A 21,628-nucleotide genomic window follows, 5' to 3' on the forward strand; every position below is an offset into this window, starting at 1 on the left:
TGTATCGCTCTTCAGGTTGTCTAATAAATCATTTAATCAATCACACAAGGTGTGTTTTTTTGTTGCTGAAAGGTTGCTAGATGAACACATCAGATGGCTGAGACAAAGTACGACAGGAGAACAAGACGATGCCAGAGGCCAATTCTTCATACAACAGCTGAGAATGTGACTGCAGACAGGAAGAGCTATAGTGTGTGAAGGCTAATTAGACTCCTCAGGGTTAAAGGGCCTGAGGTGTGTACATCAAGTGTTGAAAGAGTCTTGTCATGCTATGCAAAGGTCTTGGAGGAGTAGATGTCACCTCCAGTTATGTCTGAGACAGATTTTCACCTTGTAGACAGCTTTACACTTCGCATGGTGCAGAAATAGACGGTTTGACACTTCCGAATTCAAAAACTTTCCAAGTTGATCTTATAAACGGTGCTATAAAAGTCTTTCTGCTCCTTAATTGCTGGATAATTAAATTAACTTCAAAGATAATTGAACTTGTTCTGGGGGCACATGATGTTAGTTTAATTTGTCAAAAGAGGGCAGTAGATTAAGTTTAGATGAGTGTCTCGGTTCTTGTTTAAAATCCCAATTTAACAGCAGCTATAACTCAAGACAGCTGACGTTTGAGCTGTTGATAGAGATCAGCTTGAAAAGAAAAGAAAAACAATTTGGGAGGGACAAACTCAGTAAAAGGTCAGTAGAAGGAATCCCAAAACAATTTCACAGGGTTATCTTTGTCCTCAAGGATAATAGAAGGAAACAATGCCGGGCCAGCAAGAAGGAGTGTGGAGTTACAGTATGAAGTAACAATTAGTGCCAATATATACTGTAGGGTGGTGAACAACAGCTGTGACCGTCACGATGTTCAAAGAGGAAACAGCACTGCCCACCACTAAAGAAGTGTCCCAGTGTAGGATGTATATCTATTGAAGATGCAGTGCTGTTTTATAATACAGTATAGGGGGTGTGTGAGCGTGAGACAGAGCCAGTAAGTATGAGGGTGTCTAATAATGTGTCACTATGCCTTTGCGATCCATGTCAGTGTGCCAAAGACATTTAGCGGCGGCTTTGTGAATGTCACGTGGTTATCTCTGAGCTCAAGGACAAAAGGAAAGAAACAATGTGCCATTAATATCTTTCAGTCCACTGTGGGTTGTTTTCAAGACAATGAGTTGGAAACCTTTGGACTCTGGACTTTTAGGAGGACTTGGGGAGTCTGAAATCAAAGAAGAAAATATTCAGCAATTTAGTATTGCCCTTCCATAAAGTCTGGGGACTTGTGAGAGACAGATTTGATAAATGATGTTCGAAATCAATGTGGCAGAGGCTGAGATAGTATCACTTGTTGTCCCTAGTAACTCTTACACTTAAAAGGTTGTGTTCAACTCAATGGCTTCTTACCTTAAAAGACAAGAAAAGAAAATAATTGTTAGACTTTTGACAAATACACTTATTGTCCTTCTGCCAGAGAGTTAGATGATTGCTCCGGTGCAATGCTCTTGGTGGGATCTCTTGTTGGGTCTCTAAACTATAGAGTACGGTCTAAGACCTGCTCTATATTTAAAGCGTCTCGAGATAACTTCTGTTATGATTTGACGCCATATAAAAATAAATTGAATTTTATTGAATTGAATAATGACTGACTGATTGACATGAAGCTACAGACAGTTAGCTTAGCTTAGCATAATGACTGGAATCAGGGGGAAACAGCTAGCCTGGCTCTGTCCAAAGATGAGAAAATCACCTACCAACACCTCTGAAACTAATTAATTAATTAATTAATTAATTAATTAATCTATACAAGCTGTTTTGTAGATCCATAGTGTAGACCTACAGACCATGGATGTATAAAGAGAACTGGAGACACGATCGAGGCGGGCTCCGTTCATTCCTATGAAAGTTGCTCAGTGGCGTTTGAAGCAAAAAAAAAGTTTGACTTTCGAGTATAAAAGTACCCGGATCATCCGGTGATCCTCCGCAGCCATTGGGCCCATAGAGCAAGTGCACTAGCGTTTCCTTTAACCCCGCCTCCCAGCCCTCGGTCCAGCCTCGGTCTGGGTCTCATTCACATGAACGGAGGAAGGAAAATAACTCTGGATTCAGCTATTAGTGCATTTTACAACTTTTAGGACCTAGTGAGGTCCTAAAAAAATAAGGGCTTCTTAAGTGTTCGTACTGGGACGTTAATTTACTTGAAAAAATGATCCGCTGATTTACAGACATCTCTTTCCCAATGTAAGTCTATGGGAAAAAAGTACGTGATGGACCCGGAAATTGTAATTCCACCGTTTGGCCACTATATAAAATTTGTTTCAAAGCCTGGCGCTCTTCCTGGGGGCTTGGTACAGACATGAGAGTGGTATTGATCTTCCCGTCTATCTTAACTTGAAAGCAACTAAACGAAGTTCCCAAAATGTTGACCGTTTAAACTCATACACTCCGTTAAACACAGGGGCTTTTCAGTCCAATCTCGGAACCCATCGGCTCTCTGTCTGACGACGGTTTAGCCTCTGGGGGCGACGGCAAATATTTTTGGGGTTCCGGTGTAGCCAGTGGAAATCTGCATGGGCCAAGACTTCCTCTTCCTTCCTCCCGTTGTTTTACAGTCCAATTTGTAACTTCAGACGCAAGATAATGGAGTTGGAGTTGAGAGGCAATGTGAACGACCGGATTGTTTCACAAGTAGCCAGTTTGACAATCTAATTTTAAACCAATAAAAATGAAATCATAGTCATGTGATAGCTGATGGGTTCTGTGATTACATTTCGGCCGATGCGTTCCACCTCTTTTGCTCTCCACAAGGACCTGCATTCAACCAAAGCCCAGTCAAACGGGATTGGTCAATACTACTCGGACTACAAATGGAAACCAGAAGACTTCCGATACCAAAATCTTGTCCCGTTGCCTACTGTCACTCTCACCAAATTCTTAAGAATATTGACCCCTAATTTAATAAAGACAATTGACGTACAAAACAACACAAAAAAACCCATATAACTATGACCCAGAATATGTCTGTTAACCATCTGCCACCGGTCTAAGTAGGCCTACCAACTTGAACAGTAGACCAGGGCCTCTGGTGCTGCATATACGTAAGAAGGCTCTGGAAGCTCCATCATAAGTATTGACAGCAGAAGGACACAAAGACAGCTGGGAATGAGCCTCTGTGTTGCCCCTTGATGTGCTGAGGAATGCTACGCCGGGTGCAGACAACCAACTGTCGAGACCTACACGGTCCGAAGTTGAAAGTGTGAAGTTGTTAAAGTCAAAAGGGCTCGTGTGCTTCTTGAGGAGGTCTTCAGGTGGTCCACTAAAGTAAACGCGTGATTTAAGGATCTCCTCCCGTTAACACGAGTTATTACAAGCATTGGCCTGTTGTCGTTGATAATGACTACATGGGGAACTTGATAAGTGTTCTGTATGACCCCATGTACTTATTTACAGTATGGACGCTGAAACCTTTAAAAGCAGGCAGCTGTCATACTCAATCTTTTATTATAGATAGAGGAGAGTCAGCTGAGGTCCTCTGGGAGGAAAACAATAAGGACCAGGAGAAGGAAAAATTCACAAGTTTATCTTTGTCCTCCAGGACAATACTATAGTCTGTAGACACCCAGACAGTGCTTAATATAGTAGTGACAGATCAACGTGTGCAATGGTCTTTATTTAAAAAAAAAAATGTATATAAAAAAATGTTTAAAAAGTTTAATGAAGCTGAGACTTTTATGTAACTAATTTTACCACAAAAAACATATTTTTCCCTAGAGGAACAGACAGGAATAAGATCCACATACACATCTCTTCGCCAGAAATTAATATAATAATGGTTTAATATAATAAAAATCAACCTAATATGTTGGCTAAAATTTGTACGCCTTTTATAATTAATAGGCTTTTCAGTCACTTGAAGGACAAGACAAAAATAGATGCTGCTCATGATTTCAATTCACTGGCCAATGATGGTCACATGAGAGTTATTGTTGTCCACACCTTTATCTCCAAATACAGATCTTACTTTTTTTTTTGATTAGGGTCCTTTATTTTCTCGCTCTTCCCTTATAGGTTGGCTGAGTGTCAGAGCTCTGCCTCCTGGATGAATATAAAGAGGGGTTCAGAACAAGGAGTAAGGACAGGAACACAGCATCTGCAGGTAAGTTTATACAGACATTTTACACATGACTGATGTCGCATATTGAAAATACAATGATGCTTTTTTGTTGTTGCTTTCTAGAGACACACCACACCAAATCTATCAAGAGGAAGAGGAAAAGGAAACAGGTAAATAGCTGCCTGCAGTGTGTTTTTTTCAAAATAAAATAAATACATGAAATGAATAGACTTGAAATAACATTACTTTGTGTGCTGCTAGTTTTTGAATAGTATCCGAATTATGTGGAAATGCCTTTCATCAAGCTGACTTTAAATAAATAAATAAATAAACACAGCCGATATTCTTGATTATCATAGTTCAGGTAACTGCAATTACTGTCATTTAAGTTGTTTTTTAAATTTATTTCAAAAGCTTTTTACAAAAATACCTGTAATATTCTGTACAATTTATATATATCAGTGTATAGAAATGCATTCACTCAACAAATCACCTTATAAGTTGTACAGGTGCTACTTCAGGGACAATGTAATCGAAATGCTTTCAAACCATGTTCTCGGTTTACAGCTCTCAAGATGTCAGGCGACGCCCTGATGGCGGAGTTTGGGTCCGCCGCTTCCTTCCTGAGAAAGTCAGATAAGGAGCGTCTGGCGGCCCAGACTCGAATCTTTGATATAAAGAAGGAGTGTTTCGTGCCCGACCCCGAGGTAGAGTACGTTAAAGCCAGAGTCACCAGCAGAGACGGCAGCAAAGTCACCGTTGAAACTGAGTTTGGAAAAGTAAGTATATGTCAGATATCTACACTGACTAATGGAAGAGGGAAAGTGGTTGTGACACTGTGAACTTAATTTAAATTGAGATATTCCCTGTGGTAAATCATTCAGACTACGACCCATAAGGAGGAAGACATCCACCCTCAGAACCCGCCAAAGTTCGATAAAATTGAAGACATGGCGATGTTCACCTTCCTCCATGAACCTGCGGTGCTGTTTAACCTCAAAGAGCGTTATGCAGCATGGATGATCTACGTGAGTAATGACTACAGATATACTGATCTTTCCACTGTATGAAATCTTCAGTACAATAAAAAACAACTTGTTTTATGTGTCCTTGTCCACAGACCTACTCAGGGCTGTTCTGTGTGACTGTCAACCCCTACAAGATGCTGCCAGTGTACGACCAGGCGGTGGTCAACGCCTACAGAGGAAAGAAGAGGACTGAAGCTCCTCCTCACATCTACTCCATCTCTGACAACGCCTACCAGTACATGCTGACAGGTATGTACATCCCATCTCTGATGCAGCGCTTTGTGATCTCTGACACCATCCAAACATTTAAAGATAACTGAACATTTGTCTTAAATCTTGCAGACAGAGAAAACCAGTCTATCCTTATCACGTAAGTCATTCACAAAGGTCACATCTGATTCTGATATGAAGAGCAGAGTTTATGTTTTGTCTTCAAAACATGTTCGACTCACGTTTGTTTTCATTCGCAGTGGAGAATCCGGTGCAGGAAAGACTGTGAACACCAAGAGAGTCATCCAGTACTTTGCCAGCATTGCAGCTGTTACTGGCAAGAAGGATGCTGCTCAAGAGAAAAAGGTTGGTTCGATTTGACATGTTACGATAATAAGCATAATCAATGAAGTTTTCTGGCCTAAACTTTGCATCTATCAAATCCACAGGGCACCCTGGAGGATCAAATCATCCAGGCCAACCCTGCTCTGGAGGCCTTCGGAAACGCCAAGACCATCAGAAACGACAACTCTTCCAGATTTGTGAGTTGTCTTAATACTCGTTTTATTAAACAGGCACTCCCTGATTTAGCTAATGTGCCATACAGCGCCCCAAACCCAAATTTCCTCTCAAGCCACTGATGATGCGTCAGTCTCAGCTCAAGTTTTCGGGGCACTCAAGGGCACTAAAACAAAATCTTGGGCCTTATCTTTAAGTAACATTTTTTAATGGTTCAATATAATTGTCATTTTCTTGCTTCTCACAGGGTAAATTCATTCGAATCCACTTTGCTGCCAGTGGAAAGTTGGCTTCTGCTGACATTGAGACATGTAAGCAGAGTGTGACATGAACATCTCCATTGTGCAATACAATACCCTGGGAGAATGTGGACTACATAACAAATCATCTCATTGTCATTTTTTGTCAGATCTGCTGGAGAAATCCCGTGTCACCTATCAGCTCAAGGCTGAAAGAGACTACCACATCTTCTACCAGATTCTGTCCCAAAAGAAACCCGAGCTGCTTGGTGAGCGCTGGATGAAACATAGAATATATTTTGAACCGGGAAGAAACGCCACAGACTGAAACTTTGTTTCTTTGACAGATATGCTGCTAATCACCAACAACCCCTATGACTACGCCTTCATCTCCCAAGGAGAGACGACTGTAGCCTCCATTGATGATTCAGACGAGCTGATGGCTACTGATGTAAGCGAAACTTAGAGAGTGCTTGTTCCATGCATGAAGTTCCACAACTAACTCAAATGTAATTTCTGCTCTTTAAGGAAGCTTTTGATGTCCTGGGCTTCACCCAAGAGGAGAAGAACGGCATCTACAAGCTGACTGGTTCCGTCATGCATTACGGAAACATGAAGTTCAAACAGAAGCAGAGGGAAGAGCAAGCAGAGTCTGACGGCACAGAGGGTAAAGGATCATCAGGACATTTACTCTCTTAAAAGTAGAGTAGAACTACCACCGATTCATGCCCTTTTGACACAGAACAATGTAGTAAATGCTTCTCCTACACAAAATCTATTACAGATACAGACAAAGTTGCATATCTGATGGGTTTGAACTCCGCTGACCTCATCAAGGGCCTGTGCCACCCAAGAGTGAAAGTAGGCAACGAGTGGGTCACCAAAGGTCAAAATGTGCAGCAAGTAAGTTGAAAATGCACCGAAATCCATCAGGGGTTTGAAGAATAAAGTTTAAAATTTTACCGGCATTGATTTTATGCAATTATCTAGGTGAGCTACTCTATCGGTGCACTGGCCAAGTCGGTGTACGAGAAAATGTTCTTGTGGATGGTGGTGAGAATCAACCAATCTCTGGATACCAAGCAAGCTCGCCAGTACTTCATCGGTGTGCTGGACATTGCTGGATTTGAGATCTTTGATGTGAGTATGAAAGATTTTATGGAGACGTGAGTAAAAAATATACTTTCTCGGATTATATGGAAAACCTCCCCTCGTAACCAAATTGATTGTGTCTCTGTCTAGTCTTTCTGTATTGGGGATGTGTTTGACCACATGGTCCTTAAAGGTCACATGTGCTCATTTTCAGGATCATGCTTCCGTTTTGTGTTTCTGCTGGAACATGTTTACATGTTGTAATGCCTGAACAACCCTTTTTTTTCCTCGTTTTTGAGTACGTCTGATACTTTCACAGTATTTGTGTGGCACTCAAACCTGCTTTATAATAGAGGGACATGGAGATCTTACGTTTTACAAAATGGGACCTTTGGAGTGGCAATCCTTAAGACTTCAGTCCTGGTAAATTTCCGTTTTGATGAAGGCAACAGAGTTGCGCTAAGAATTTGGCAGTCTGAGGTCTTTTTGTTGACACAAGCTTCAAGTTTTTAGAATTGTGCGCATAGTTTTGTTTTATAAAGGAGAAAAAATGTAGTGCAGCATTCTTTTTCTGGGAATGCTGCCACAGACGCCCAGTTTGTAATGGTGCAGATGTGTGGCCTCAGTCACCATTGTGTTGCCTTATTTGGCTGTGGATAGTGACTTAACAGTCATCATTTGGATGAAAATCTTCAAGATTGGCGCTTCATATATATATATGTTTAATATTATATATCATTTCAGTTGTATGATTTTATTTTTGCTTTATTTGTTTTCAGTCCAGTCGACGGTTTAAATTGTGTAGTGTAACACAAACCAATTAGTAACTATTTATGAATTCTTCATGGGCTGGAAGAGTCAATAGCATTTCCATTCAGTGTTGTTTTTCCCATCCATCCAAAGATGCACTTTATGGTTTCCTCCATAGATCAGCATTGAATAAAATATCTTGTAACAAGCTTAGTAATAGTGTTTCAATTCAAACCTGATTTCTTTTTAGTTTTAGAGAGTATGATTTAAATTTAAATTTTAGATTTAAATCCTCCTCGTTGTCAGTGTTTTGGTTCATTTTGTAAAAAGAAATCTGTGGCGGTACTGAGTTCCCCAGACTTTAGTTGTTCAGTCAGAAGACTGAAAAACAGTTCCCATCCACATAATAATATAAAATAAAATGCCTTCTTAATAATAATAATGAACAAATGCCTCTATATTAACAAACAATTAAGGAAACTGAAATATTGGTTTGTGTTTTTCCTTTTACCCTCCTTTAAAGTTTTCCCAAATAAAATACACTAAAAGAAATGGGTATAAAGGGTTTCATTGAAAATCAACAAATGAATAGAATACAAAAATACAGCCTGCAGGCGTTAGGCTATTGTAAGGCAAGCCAGATCGTTGCACAAATAGTACCTAAACGTCCCAGTGCAGGTAACCCAATTGGTTGGCACTTAACTTGTTTCCCCAACTAGGAGAGTCAACACTCTCAACAAACAAAACACAAAGATCACAGAATCCCAAAAGGGCCCAAAACAAACCAGAGTTTCTGATAAAGCTGATAACACATGTTGCATTGAGTGAAGGAGAGATCAGAATGACCCTGGGTGTGCAGTTTCCCTCCTCTTTTAAGCCCTACAGAAAGGGCGTCGTTACACCCTGATTGGCCAAGAGGGGAATGCACCAAGCTGCTCTCAACTATCATTTAAGAGCCAGTCCCCACACCCTGCGCAACAGGTGAACTGAATAACCCTCTAATCACTCAGCAACTCAACCAAAAAAACACCAGGGAAAAGGGAAACAACAGCAAGCACCAGAGAATTGGCAGCTGCCACACTCCCTCCCCCATATAATAAACACCGCCTCCAAGGTGTGAAAAATGAAATTTTAAGTAAAGAGGTAAAAATTAAACACCAAAGTATGGTTTACATTTTGTAGTACCTTGTCATTTGCAATTGCCTTCATCATTTCAAGTGTTAATTGTAAAAAGAAATGTAATGTTTTACATATATTTATTCTCCTGAATGCTCTTCCTAGTACAACACCTTTGAGCAACTGTGCATCAACTATACTAATGAGAAGCTGCAGCAGTTCTTCAACCACCACATGTTTGTGCTGGAACAAGAAGAGTACAAGAAAGAGGGCATTGTGTGGGAGTTCATTGACTTTGGTATGGACTTAGCAGCCTGCATTGAACTCATTGAGAAGGTTGGTGAAGAGTTTAATTGGATGTCAGAATTCAAGTAACAAACGTAAGCTATTCTTTGTGACAGGTTTACATGCAATTCAATTCTAATCAATTCCTTCCTCCAGCCCATGGGCATCATGTCCATCCTTGAAGAGGAGTGCATGTTCCCCAAAGCCAGCGACGCAACATTTAAAGCCAAACTGTATGACAACCATCTGGGTAAAAGTCCCAACTTCCAGAAACCGAGGGTAATTAAGGGGAAGCCAGAGGCTCATTTCTCCCTGGTTCACTATGCTGGTACTGTTGATTACAATATCACTAACTGGCTGGTGAAAAACAAGGACCCACTGAATGAGACCGTGGTTGGACTGTTTCAGAAGTCCAACCTCAAGTTACTGGCTGTCCTGTTTGCTGGGTATGCTGGTTCAGAATCAGGTAAGAGAGCTTTGACCAAACTGAGTATTCATCCTTGAATTGTCCAGAATATCAACAAGGAAAGAAATGACAATTACACTTATACTGTATATCTGCAACTTCCATACTACCCAAGATGCGGGAAGCAAGGGAAAGGGAGCAAAGAAGAAAGGTTCTTCCTTCCAGACTGTTTCTGCACTTCACAGGGTAAAATATGTCTGAGATTTGGTATACGTATATGTCCTAAATTTGGTATATTGGACCTGATGATATTGATTGTCTTCATTTACAGGAGAACTTGAACAAACTGATGACCAATCTCAGGTCAACTCACCCCCACTTTGTACGCTGCCTCATCCCCAATGAGACCAAGACTCCCGGGGAGATGGAGAATCCTCTGGTCATGCACCAGCTGCGCTGTAACGGTGTGCTGGAAGGTATCAGGATCTGCAGGAAGGGATTCCCCAACAGGATCCAGTATGGAGACTTCAAACAAAGGCAAGAAAAGCAATGTTTATTTATTGCTCTTTCGCAAATTGTATTGCTCTTTCACAAATCTTGCAATGCACTTGGAAACAACATCGGTGATGTAACCTCGGGTGTTTTGGGTCTTTCTATTTCAGATACCGCATCCTAAACCCTAATGCCATCCCTGAGGGACAGTTCATTGACAATAAGAAAGGAGCAGAAAAACTTTTGGGCTCTTTGGATATTGACCATGAGCAGTATAGACTGGGACACACAAAGGTTGGTTCTGTTTATAAAGAGGAGGGTTCAATGTTGGGATAAATAATCATGCTGGTCGGAGGTAAAGTAAAACTTTTGGTCGATTTCAGGTGTTCTTCAAAGCTGGTCTGCTTGGTACTCTTGAGGAGATGAGAGACGATCGCCTCTCTCTCATCATCACAGGAATTCAAGCGAGATCCAGAGGAAAACTCGCCAGACTTGAGTTCGAGAAAATCGTTGAGCGCAGGTTGGTGCTTTACTTTTAACATTTGCTGTAAAAAAAAAAGACAAGGTACAGAAAAATTGATTCAAGCTTGCTAATGTTGTCTACAGGGATTCCTTACTGGTGATCCAGTGGAACGTGCGGGCCTTTATGAGCGTCAAGAATTGGCTCTGGATGAAGTTGTACTTCAAGATCAAACCTCTGCTGAAATCAGCCGAGAATGAGAAGGAGATGGCGAACATGAAGGAGGAGTTTATGAAGCTCAAAGAGGCTTATGCTAAATCTGAGGCCCGCAGGAAAGAGCTGGAGGAAAAAATGGTCACCCTTCTCCAAGAGAAGAACGACCTGCAGCTCAGTGTTCAAACTGTAAGATCAGTCACTCAGTTTACTTAAAGCTTACAGTGATGTACTTACGTAAATGTGATGACTAACAACATTTGTTAAATCTACTGTCTGCAGGAACAAGACAATCTTTCAGATGCTGAGGAGCGCTGTGAGGGTCTGATCAAGAGTAAGATCCAGCTTGAGGCCAAAGCCAAAGAGCTGAATGAGAGACTGGAAGATGAAGAGGAGATGAATGCAGAGCTTACTGCCAAGAAGAGAAAGCTGGAAGACGAGTGTTCAGAACTCAAGAAGGACATCGATGATCTGGAGCTGACTCTGGCTAAAGTGGAAAAGGAAAAGCATGCCACAGAGAACAAGGTAATGAAAGCAGCTATGATTGTAGGTTCGCATTATCAGCTGACTGCAGTTCTCCTCAGCTCTCAATAACGTTTTAGCATCTTTGAGCTCATTGTTTTGGTTTTATAGCCCACAACTGTTTTGATTCACTCTCACTGCACTCATGGCTTCACGTTCGACCACAGCAGGCAACTGTTTTCAGTAGACGGGCAGCTGATTAGAGCTAAGAAGGTCTAAAGCCCCACTATAGGCTATACCTGTCCAGCACTTAACGGCAGACAAATAAAGTTAGCTACTAGCTGGTAAAATTATTGGAGTTTAGCAGTAGCCCACTACTTCTACAGTAGCCCAGAATGAACAAACTAAACGTTGGATCGAGCAAGAGCCTTTCGTGTTCTCCGACACACTTCTGGAACTGTGGTAATGTGAGCTGCAGAGTGCAAAACTATGGTACTGCCAACCGCTGTCTGACTTCTGTTGCTCCTAAAATAGTGTTATTATGTTAAGGATGGCCCCTGAGCAAGGCAAACGGCGTTACCACGGTTTTGCACTCACGTTACCGCAGTCTTGGAAAGGGAGGAGTGTCCAGAGGAGTTCTCAGTTGGTTGCAATATGCAACTACACCGCTAAACGAATCCTGCACACTATCAATGTTGTGTTCAGATCAGTTACATGTATTAATGAAGAATTTTTCTATATTCTTGACTTGACACCAACTGTGATCTGTTTGTTAAGGTTAAAAACATGACTGAAGAGATGGCAGCTTTGGATGAAATCATTGCCAAGTTGACCAAAGAGAAGAAAGCTCTTCAGGAGGCTCACCAGCAAACGCTGGACGACCTGCAGAGTGAGGAAGACAAAGTCAACTCTCTGACCAAGGCCAAAATCAAGCTGGAGCAGCAAGTCGATGATGTGAGTACAATGGCATTAGTGATGAATCCTCAAGTTCTTGAGCCACAATTTATAGAGAAATGTTTGTCTTGTTAGCTTGAAGGATCATTGGAGCAAGAGAAGAAAGTGAGGATGGATCTGGAAAGAGCCAAGAGAAAACTGGAAGGGGACTTAAAGTTAACCCAAGAAAATCTGATGGATCTGGAGAATGACAAGCAGCAGCTGGAGGAAAAACTCAAAAAGTAAAACAAATATTTTACAATTACAAACATGATGCCCATTGTGTGACAACAGCTGATTACTAAAATGAACCATTTTGTCATTAAATGTAGGAAAGACTTTGAAATCAGCCAGCTGCTTAGTAAGATTGAGGATGAACAGGCCATGAGTGTTCAACTCCAGAAGAAACTGAAGGAGCTACAGGTAACTGCACAAGCAGGTTTCATCTGTTGCATTGTCATCTCTTCATTATCTTCATTTTGTGATATAATCATCTGATGGATCTCATCAAGGCTCGCATTGAAGAGCTGGAGGAAGAACTGGAGGCCGAGCGAGCTGCCCGAGCCAAGGTGGAGAAACAGAGGGCCGAATTGGCCAGAGAGCTGGAGGAGATCAGCGAGAGGTTGGAGGAGGCCGGAGGAGCCACCTCCGCCCAGATCGAGATGAACAAGAAGAGGGAGGCCGAGTTTCAGAAGATGCGCAGGGACCTCGAAGAGGCCACTCTGCAGCACGAAGCCACTGCTGCTTCGCTTCGAAAGAAAAACGCAGACAGCGTGGCTGACCTGGGGGAGCAGATCGACAACCTGCAAAGAGTCAAACAGAAGCTGGAGAAAGAAAAGAGCGAGTTCAGACTGGAGCTGGATGATGTGGTGTCCAACATGGAGCAGACTTTAAAAGTTAAAGTAAGACAAAAAAAAGTTGTTATTGAACACATTCTTTCACATTTTGTGAAATATGCTGCCACTCTCATGTCTGGATAGTGGTATCGATCTTCTCATCGAACTCTCACTAGGCTAGTTAGGGTATTTCCCGAAATGTCAAACTATGTCTTTAAGTCATAACATACAGAAAATAATGCTCGGGTCATCTGTTTCTATGACATATTAATATGAATCATTTAACTCAGACCAACCTGGAGAAAACGTGTCGCACTCTGGAGGATCAGATGACCGAATACAAGACGAAATCGGAGGATGGCCAGCGTACCATCAATGACCTGACGATGCAAAAAGCAAAGCTTCAAACAGAAAATGGTAATCGGTTTAACATACACTCACATTTAGGTGGTGTTTTTACTCTTACTGATACCTGCCTTTTAGCAACGCACCCCAGAAGATTAGTGCATGCAGACCCACGTGTTACAGAAAAGAAAGCTACACCAACTGCAGCTTGATATGGGGGTCGTACACACCTTTATTTTACAGGTGAGTTTGCCAGGCAGCTGGAGGAGAAGGACTCTCTGATCTCTCAGCTGACCAGAGGGAAGCAGTCTTACACTCAACAGATTGAGGACCTCAAGAGACAACTAGAGGAGGAAGTCAAGGTCTTTCAGAATTACTGCTTTTAAAATACACAGCCCGATGTCTACTTCCAAAATGACTTGACCTCATGTTTCTTTACCAAAGGCCAAGAATGCATTTGCCCATGCAGTGCAGTCAGCTCGCCACGACTGCGATTTGTTGAGGGAGCAATTTGAGGAGGAGCAGGAGGCCAAAGCTGATCTCCAACGCAGCATGTCCAAAGCAAACTCTGAGGTGGCTCAGTGGAGAACCAAGTACGAAACCGACGCCATCCAGAGAACAGAGGAGCTGGAAGAAGCAAAGTAAGGATTCAGTAGACCCGTCTTGTTTTTAGTTCCTATCCTACCACAATATTCCCATTTTATCTGTGAGGTAATGATTCGATACGTTCATTTTTGTTTTTTGCCATTAGGAAAAAGCTAACTCAACGCTTACAGGATGCAGAAGAAGCTGTTGAAGCTGCCAATGCTAAATGTTCCTCCCTGGAGAAAACCAAACACAGGCTTCAGGGTGAGATTGAGGATCTCATGGTGGATGTGGAGAGATCGAACGCTGCTGCTGCAGCTCTGGACAAGAAACAAAGAAACTTTGACAAGGTAATGACATATATGAAATGACAGTACTGGTCAATTTTGAGATTTTGGGCTATTTTGCTTCCATAATATCTTCTTTCAGACTAGTGGGAAAAAAACATATAAAATACACATTTAGGTGTTTATTTACTACACTTTGTCTATTTGCGTCTGTATATTTCTCCTAAATTCACCAAAAGTTAGCATTAGATAATGCCTCATTTGCATATTTAAACATAAAATTTAAGAAAATTTGTAATACAAAAAATTAAAGTAATTAACTGTGGACGTTTCATGATGATATGTATTAGTTACATTTTTTACCCTATTCTCCTGTCGTGTCAAAATGTATGGAATTTTACAATACATATCTTTAAAGGCCATTTTCTCCACAATTAGGTTATTCCTCAGACTCTGAGCCAGAAATCTCCACTTCAGTAGCGCTTACATACACCAATGTTCCCAGTTTTATTCCTAGTCAGAATTTTTTACTGAGGGGTTTGTTCATATATTATTCATAGCTTGATTTATATCATATTGTAAACATAAAAACATGACAAAAATTTATTTTTTTTATGGCTGTTGGCAGTATTTTCTGATATATGGAGTGATAAAATAAGATATCCAAAATTCCCTCACTAAAAACCTTTGGCTCTAATATGTCAATAAAATGCATATTTAAACCTATATTTTCAGAAAACTTGTAATACAAAAAAAACTAATTAATGTAAGTAATCAACACGGGAAGTTTCATGGTGGTTAATTTTTTTTTTTACCCCATTCACAATTAATTTACAATTGAATTAGATCCTGGCTGAGTGGAAGCAGAAGTATGAGGAGTCCCAGACTGAGCTGGAAGCTTCCCAGAAAGAGGCTCGTTCTCTCAGCACCGAGATCTTCAAACTGAAGAACTCTTATGAAGAATCTCTGGATCATCTGGAGACCATGAAAAGAGAAAACAAGAATCTCCAAGGTAGGAAGATAACATGATTTACCTTTAAACATACACTGATTACAATTGGAGAGGCTGGGACAAATAAATAAATATGCACAAAACAGAGGAAATTTCTGACCTGACTGAGCAACTCGGTGAGGGAGTAAAGAGCATCCACGAGCTGGAGAAGATCCGTAAACAGCTGGAGCAGGAGAAGGCCGAGATACAATCTGCTCTGGAGGAAGTTGAGGTGAACAAATATTACATGTTGTCTCTTATGCCATTTTATCATCGATCAATTTGCTGGAATTACCTTTGTGATGCTTTGAAAGACATACGGTGATTTGCTGTTTTTTTTTTTACAGGGTACCCTTGAGCATGAGGAGAGCAAGATCCTCCGAGTTCAGCTCGAGTTCAACCAGGTGAAGGCCGACATTGAGCGTAAGCTGGCCGAGAAGGACGAGGAGATGGAGCAGGCCAAGCGTAACCACCAGAGAGTGGCGGACACTCTGCAGAGCTCCCTGGAGGCCGAGACTCGCAGCAGAAACGAGGCCCTCAGGGTGAAGAAGAAGATGGAGGGAGATCTCAACGAGATGGAGATCCAGCTGAGCCTGGCCAACAGGCAGGCAGCAGAGGCTCAGAAGCAGCTCAAGGGACTCCATGCTCACCTGAAGGTACTATAGAGGCTACACATGTTGTCTTTCTTCTTCTAATTATTGAAATAAAGAATTTACTATTGAATTGACAACATTGATTCAGCTACTAGGTATCCCTCTCCTCCTCCCTCATTCCATTGCATTCACTTCACAACAAGTGGTTGCCAGTTCGTTGCACAACCTGCACATTTTATGGTTGAGTGGAGTGTCACTCAGACAGAAAAAGCGATTACTTCTTATTTTTCAGTCGGCCACCCACTTCTAAATCCCCTTTGATGCGCATCTTCGTTTTACATTTTTTTTTTTTTCTTTTAGCTTTTTTATGCCTTTATTGATAGAGACGGAGTACCATAGAAAGGGGGAAAGAGAGAGAGGGGGTGACACGCAGCAAAGGGCCACAGGTCGGACCCGAACTTTGGGCCGCTGCGGAAAGGACTCAGCCCCGGTACACGGGGCGCCCGCTCCACCAGGCGAGCCACAGCGGCGCTCCCGTTATACATTGTTTGAGGGAACTACAATGTTAGTTAACTGGACGCAACCGTCACTAATGCTAAGATGCTAACGTAGCTCCTAAGTGATTTAAGCTGTTACTTTTCTCATTTTGACAATGTAACCGGTGTCAACCTAGTTAAGATTGTAAGGACTATGACTGTTGGTAGTTGTTGTTGGTTTTGTTCAAATTGTTTAATTTTATGGATTATTGTTGTTCGGACGATTAAGCTAAGACAGCTCAAATGTGCTAACATCACTGTCACTTGTTGCCACGGTAAATATTTACTTCTCCTGCAGCCTGATGGAGACACCAGTGTCAAACTCAGCCATTTATCCATTTTTTCCACACTAACTGGCTACTTAATCACTGATGACACAGAGATACCATGTGATACCAACATTGTTGCACAATTGGCTCACAAGCCTTGTTAGACGTGGGAACCGAAAGTCAGACATCTTCCACAGTGATAAACAAAACATACATTTTGGACCCGCCAAAATGTTTTATAATCCAAAACAAAGTCTGAAAATAAGTCTGAAAAATGTTGAGAAAAAAAAGTCTAAAAAATATCTAAAAATTATCTGAAAAAAAGTCTGAAAAATGAACAAAAAAAAGGTGAAAAATGTCAGAAAAGAAAAGTATGAAAAATGTCTGGAAACTTCTTTTCAGCACCTTTCCAAAAACTCTGTGGATGTAAAAAAAAATTGTTTACATAAAAATGTTATCAATATAACCTTTAAAGATTTTAAAACATCTTTCTGAACAGGACGCGCAGCTGCAGCTGGACGATGCCCTCCGTGCCAACGATGACCTGAAGGAGAACATTGCCATTGTGGAGAGACGTAATAATCTGGTGCAGACTGAACTGGACGAGCTGAGGTCTGTAGTGGAGCAGACGGAGAGAAGTCGTAAACTGGCTGAGCAGGAGCTGCTGGACGTCAGCGAGAGGGTTCAGCTGCTGCACTCTCAGGTATGTCGAATCATTACGTTGTGGTATTTCAGTATATGCACAGTAATTTGAATTTATATTCTACTAAAAGTGATCATTCTGTGCAGAACACCAGCCTGCTGAACCAGAAGAAGAAGCTCGAGGCCGACACAACTCAGCTCCAGAACGAGGTGGAGGAGGCGGTGCAAGAGTGCAGGAATGCCGAGGAGAAGGCGAAGAAGGCCATCACCGATGCCGCCATGATGGCGGAGGAGCTAAAGAAGGAGCAGGACACCTGCGCTCACCTGGAGCGTATGAAGAAAAACATGGAACAAACCATCAAAGACCTGCAGCACCGTCTGGATGAAGCTGAGCAAATAGCCATGAAAGGTGGCAAGAAGCAGATCCAGAAGCTGGAGGCCAGGGTCAGTATTTCTAACGTCCACTGTGTTGTCACAGTGCCAGTGTACAAAAAAATAAAGCTCCATCCATAACTGTTGTTTTCAAGGTGAGAGAGTTGGAGAATGACGTGGATATGGAGCAAAAGAAAAGCAGCGATGCAGTGAAAGGTATCCGCAAGTACGAGAGACGCATGAAAGAGCTCACTTACCAGGTACACACTAGACTACAGACACAATGACATTCACCAAAAGATGAAAGGTTACGCTTTAACAAGCAATATCCTGTGCTAATTTAACAGACAGAGGAGGACAAAAAGAATCTGAGTCGCCTGCAGGGCCTGGTGGATAAGCTGCAACTGAAAGTCAAATCCTACAAGCGAAATGCAGAGGAGGCTGTAAGCGAAAATACTACACACATGGTCCATTTGCTTATTTGTGAGCCACCTAAATAACAGTTCTCCATACTCTCATCTTGATTTTTTTTTAGGAGGAACAGTCCAATGTAAATCTGGCCAAGTTGCGCAAGATACAGCACGAGCTGGAGGAAGCAGAGGAGAGGGCCGACATCGCAGAGTCTCAGGTCAACAAGCTGAGAGCGAAGAGCCGCGACATCGGTGCTAAGGTCAGTAATCATTAAGAATAATGCAACTTTTAATCAGTTACTACCCTGGAATCATGACTGAGTAACTGTAAAGCTGAAGCCGGTAACTTTGAGTATATTTGATCAAATAAGACTCGGTCAATACCGAGTATATGGCTGGACTGTGTATAGTCAGTCTGTGAATTTGTGGCTAAATTTTTAAACAAATAGTCAGTGGTCTTGTCTATAATGTTAAATCCAGCGGTGCATGTCCACCAGGTCTGGCGAAGACACTAGGGGACGCGCTACTTCTGGCTAGCAAGCATTGCTGTAACCTAATTGTGAATGCACCTGATTGGACTCTGGTTTTCTGTTTGCCGTTTCAAAAAGGAAACAACATGGCGTCATGTTATTACGTCTCAACAATCCACCAAAAAATCTACTTCTGAAAACTTTTTAAGTGAGAAACAGGCTATACCGCTGCTGAATCCCGCTTCATTTTAGAACTAGATTGCCTAGTTTGACAGCTCGGTCCAAGTTTTTGCGAGCCGGATGCGTCGCGCTGCACCAGCTCATTTACATAAACGACTGTTCCCGAATTTTCATTTTGAAAGAGCGACGGCCAATGAAGAAACTCCAACACTCAGCTGACCAATCGAGTAACTTCACTCAGTGACTTGCGTTTGTAGGGCTGGCCCTCTGTGGTCCAGTTATTTTTATAAAACGGTCATTATATCCTGACAGCAGTGCATGAGACAAGGAATCTGTGAAAAACAATCCTGTGCCTCTGTGTCCTCCGGTGTTCCTAATGGCATTTGGAAGATTTCAACGTGCCCGAAGGAAAACAAGTAATCAGAGCCGAGCTGTCTCTACAGCAGCCGTCAATCACTGCTGTGGTAAACTCGCAGACTCCGACCAAACGGTCAAACTAGGCAGCGCTGATCAAATATGAATCAAGATTCTGTTACTGTTATGCCTATTTCTCGCCTCAAATGTTTTCAAAAACATATTCTGGTTGTTTAGCTGTAAAATGAGAAAGTTTGCTCCGGGTCACAAACACTACAGTACAGGAGTTTTGTGAGTTTTGTGAGTTTCATGAGTGTGGTTTGGGTGCAGTAGAATCTTGCAAATGCCATTAGGATAATTATTTGGCAGGAATAAAAAAAATTCTGATTGTCCAACATGTTTTCTTTTTACAGAAAGCACATGACGAAGAGTGAAGCCTTCAACAGGATCTTCACGGATATACAACAGTTTGATTGTAGTATTTTAGTTTCTTTATTCTCCATGCAACATGAGTGGAATAAAGAATACATGAATGCACCACTTTGTTCATGTTGCATGTATTTGAAAAAATATTCAAAGAAATGACTAACGAGTGGATCAAGACACTACAAAGGGAAAAAATGAAAGTAGAAGCCTGCACTGTGAGGCAGAATCTCATGCAGCTCCTCCCAACAACAGCATCCAAACCACAAAAGAGTTGCTTTCATGTTTGGACATGAGAAGAGCGGAAGACTTTGCTTTGTTTTGGCATGAGTTTTTGCAAAGATTCTGACTGACTACAAAGAGTTGTGTACAGTATGACGAGTGTTAACATTTCATCATCAGCATGGCTACAAAAAGATGCATACAGTATTTCACTCTATAATCAAGCTATTGCCGGAATGCTAGGTCACATGACCCAAAGATTAATACTCACATGTGGTGAGTTATTTCAGTTCATATTATTTCTCATAACTACAGTAACTACACTCAGTCACCACTAGAGGGCCAAAGAGCTCCACTCACAATAATTGATTTATCCATAATAATGGAAAGGGAAAAATAATAGAAAGAAGGGATATGTATAAAAATCAAAATCAACAATATATGCAAAAAAATGACAAGAAAATCTATTTCTTTGTATTTTTTGTATCAAAATCCAACCAACTCTTCTTCCTGTAAAAGAAAATGTGACGTATGCTTCCGTACATTGGTCATAACATCCATCCATCAAACAATCTGCAACTTTTAGCGACAAGGATGGAGGCTCCATATCATGCTACATTCTTAAAATTTAAAAACGTAAATTCAGAGGTACAAAATCACTTTTGAAAATATTGTCAGATTTAATTGTTACATCTAAAATAGATTTCTTACTGTGCAACAAATTCAATACTTGAAGGATTTTGTTCAGGGATGTGACCAAGTATTACAGTGTACTTACACAGTACAACAGTGAAATATGGCTGGAGTGAAGTTAACTGTAACATATTAATTTATTACATGTTGAAATTAGAAAATAAATACACAAAAAATCTAATTAAAAAACAAAGAAGTGACCATCTTTTTGCTTTTATCTTATCAAAATAAAATCTTATTACATAATTTCATAACAATATGATAATATTATGTTATGCTAAATCACTGTTCAAAGCAATTATTTTTGTTTGGTAACCTCTTTTGTTTCCCTTTGAACACCTGCATCTGCTTTATGCTCTGCACCGCCTGAACATACACGTACAATCCGCACGCACACTCAAAACAAATACCTCCCCAGGCTGTTGAATGCCACCATGACCGTGCCCAGCGCTGCACCCCTCCATGAGAAAAAAAGGCTGTTTATTGTTAGGTGAAAGCTGATACGCGTGTCATTTGTTTGTAGATTCCCCACTGCAGAGCCGACAGCCCAACAGGTTTATGTAACAAGATGCACTGAAGGAGCCTCAAATCTTACTTTTTCTGATAAAAAAGTGCCTGTTTAAAGCATTTCAAAACAGTATCTTATTAGGCAAAACATTAATTATTGCAAGTCTGCATCATTAATATTTGGGCTGTGGATTTGGTATGCCTTAAATGAAGCTTACCTTGTAGATTTTACACAAGAAAGACATATTTCTGTGGGCTTGTATACAGTACATTCAGTGTACAAGCCAAGTACATCCGGCTACATCCCCAAAGACCAAATGAACAGCCTGTTGCAGCCCTTAAAAACTGCTGCTTATGGTCTTTATCACTGTAGAAATTACAAGAAAAGCTCTTTTTCAGCCTCTCTTATCAGCTTAGTGCCCTTAACAAGCCTTTACTCAGAGAACCCACGGCTCTGGATGAGGCTGCTGACTGGAGGAAGCGTTGCACCGTAACCACCAGTGCTGCACTTTTCCTAGGATGGAAAAACAGACTCAATAATTGCGCTGAAGACTATGACACACGACGTGAAGCAGCCATGCCTTTCCCAGTTGATGTCATAGGTAATAA

General features: G+C 41.3%; 1 protein-coding gene across 1 annotated transcript; it reads left to right on the forward strand.

Annotated features, from left to right (window-relative positions):
- Positions 1-4,110: 4,110 nt before the first annotated feature.
- Positions 4,111-19,711, forward strand: LOC119480649 (myosin-6-like). Its single transcript, XM_037757132.1, has 39 exons — positions 4,111-4,141; positions 4,223-4,269; positions 4,667-4,878; positions 4,984-5,127; positions 5,220-5,376; positions 5,470-5,497; positions 5,598-5,703; positions 5,787-5,879; positions 6,104-6,167; positions 6,266-6,364; positions 6,443-6,546; positions 6,624-6,762; positions 6,880-6,998; positions 7,086-7,235; positions 9,219-9,389; positions 9,495-9,804; positions 9,920-9,990; positions 10,076-10,281; positions 10,407-10,530; positions 10,620-10,756; positions 10,843-11,098; positions 11,192-11,434; positions 12,149-12,325; positions 12,401-12,546; positions 12,637-12,727; positions 12,817-13,206; positions 13,431-13,557; positions 13,729-13,847; positions 13,930-14,126; positions 14,237-14,420; positions 15,204-15,369; positions 15,456-15,580; positions 15,696-16,004; positions 17,246-17,449; positions 17,536-17,832; positions 17,916-18,020; positions 18,108-18,203; positions 18,296-18,430; positions 19,588-19,711. Exons 3-39 carry the CDS (start codon positions 4,675-4,677, stop codon positions 19,606-19,608), a joined length of 5,814 nt encoding a protein of 1,937 aa, XP_037613060.1. The 5' UTR covers positions 4,111-4,141; positions 4,223-4,269; positions 4,667-4,674; the 3' UTR covers positions 19,609-19,711.
- The last annotated feature ends 1,917 nt before the right edge of the window (positions 19,712-21,628 follow it).

This window comes from Sebastes umbrosus, chromosome 21 (assembly GCF_015220745.1).
Source record: "Sebastes umbrosus isolate fSebUmb1 chromosome 21, fSebUmb1.pri, whole genome shotgun sequence".
Taxonomy (NCBI): domain Eukaryota; kingdom Metazoa; phylum Chordata; class Actinopteri; order Perciformes; family Sebastidae; genus Sebastes; species Sebastes umbrosus.

What these genes read in the sequence shown, in the direction of transcription:
- LOC119480649 (XM_037757132.1), top strand. Translation starts at nt 4,675, where the DNA reads ATGTCAGGCGACGCCCTGATGGCGGAGTTTGGGTCCGCCGCTTCCTTC. An exon ending in CTGTTTCTGCACTTCACAGG is followed by an intron (nt 9,991 to 10,075) that starts GTAAAATATGTC and finishes CTTCATTTACAG; the next exon opens with GAGAACTTGAACAAACTGAT. An exon ending in TGCAGCTCAGTGTTCAAACT is followed by an intron (nt 11,099 to 11,191) that starts GTAAGATCAGTC and finishes TACTGTCTGCAG; the next exon opens with GAACAAGACAATCTTTCAGA.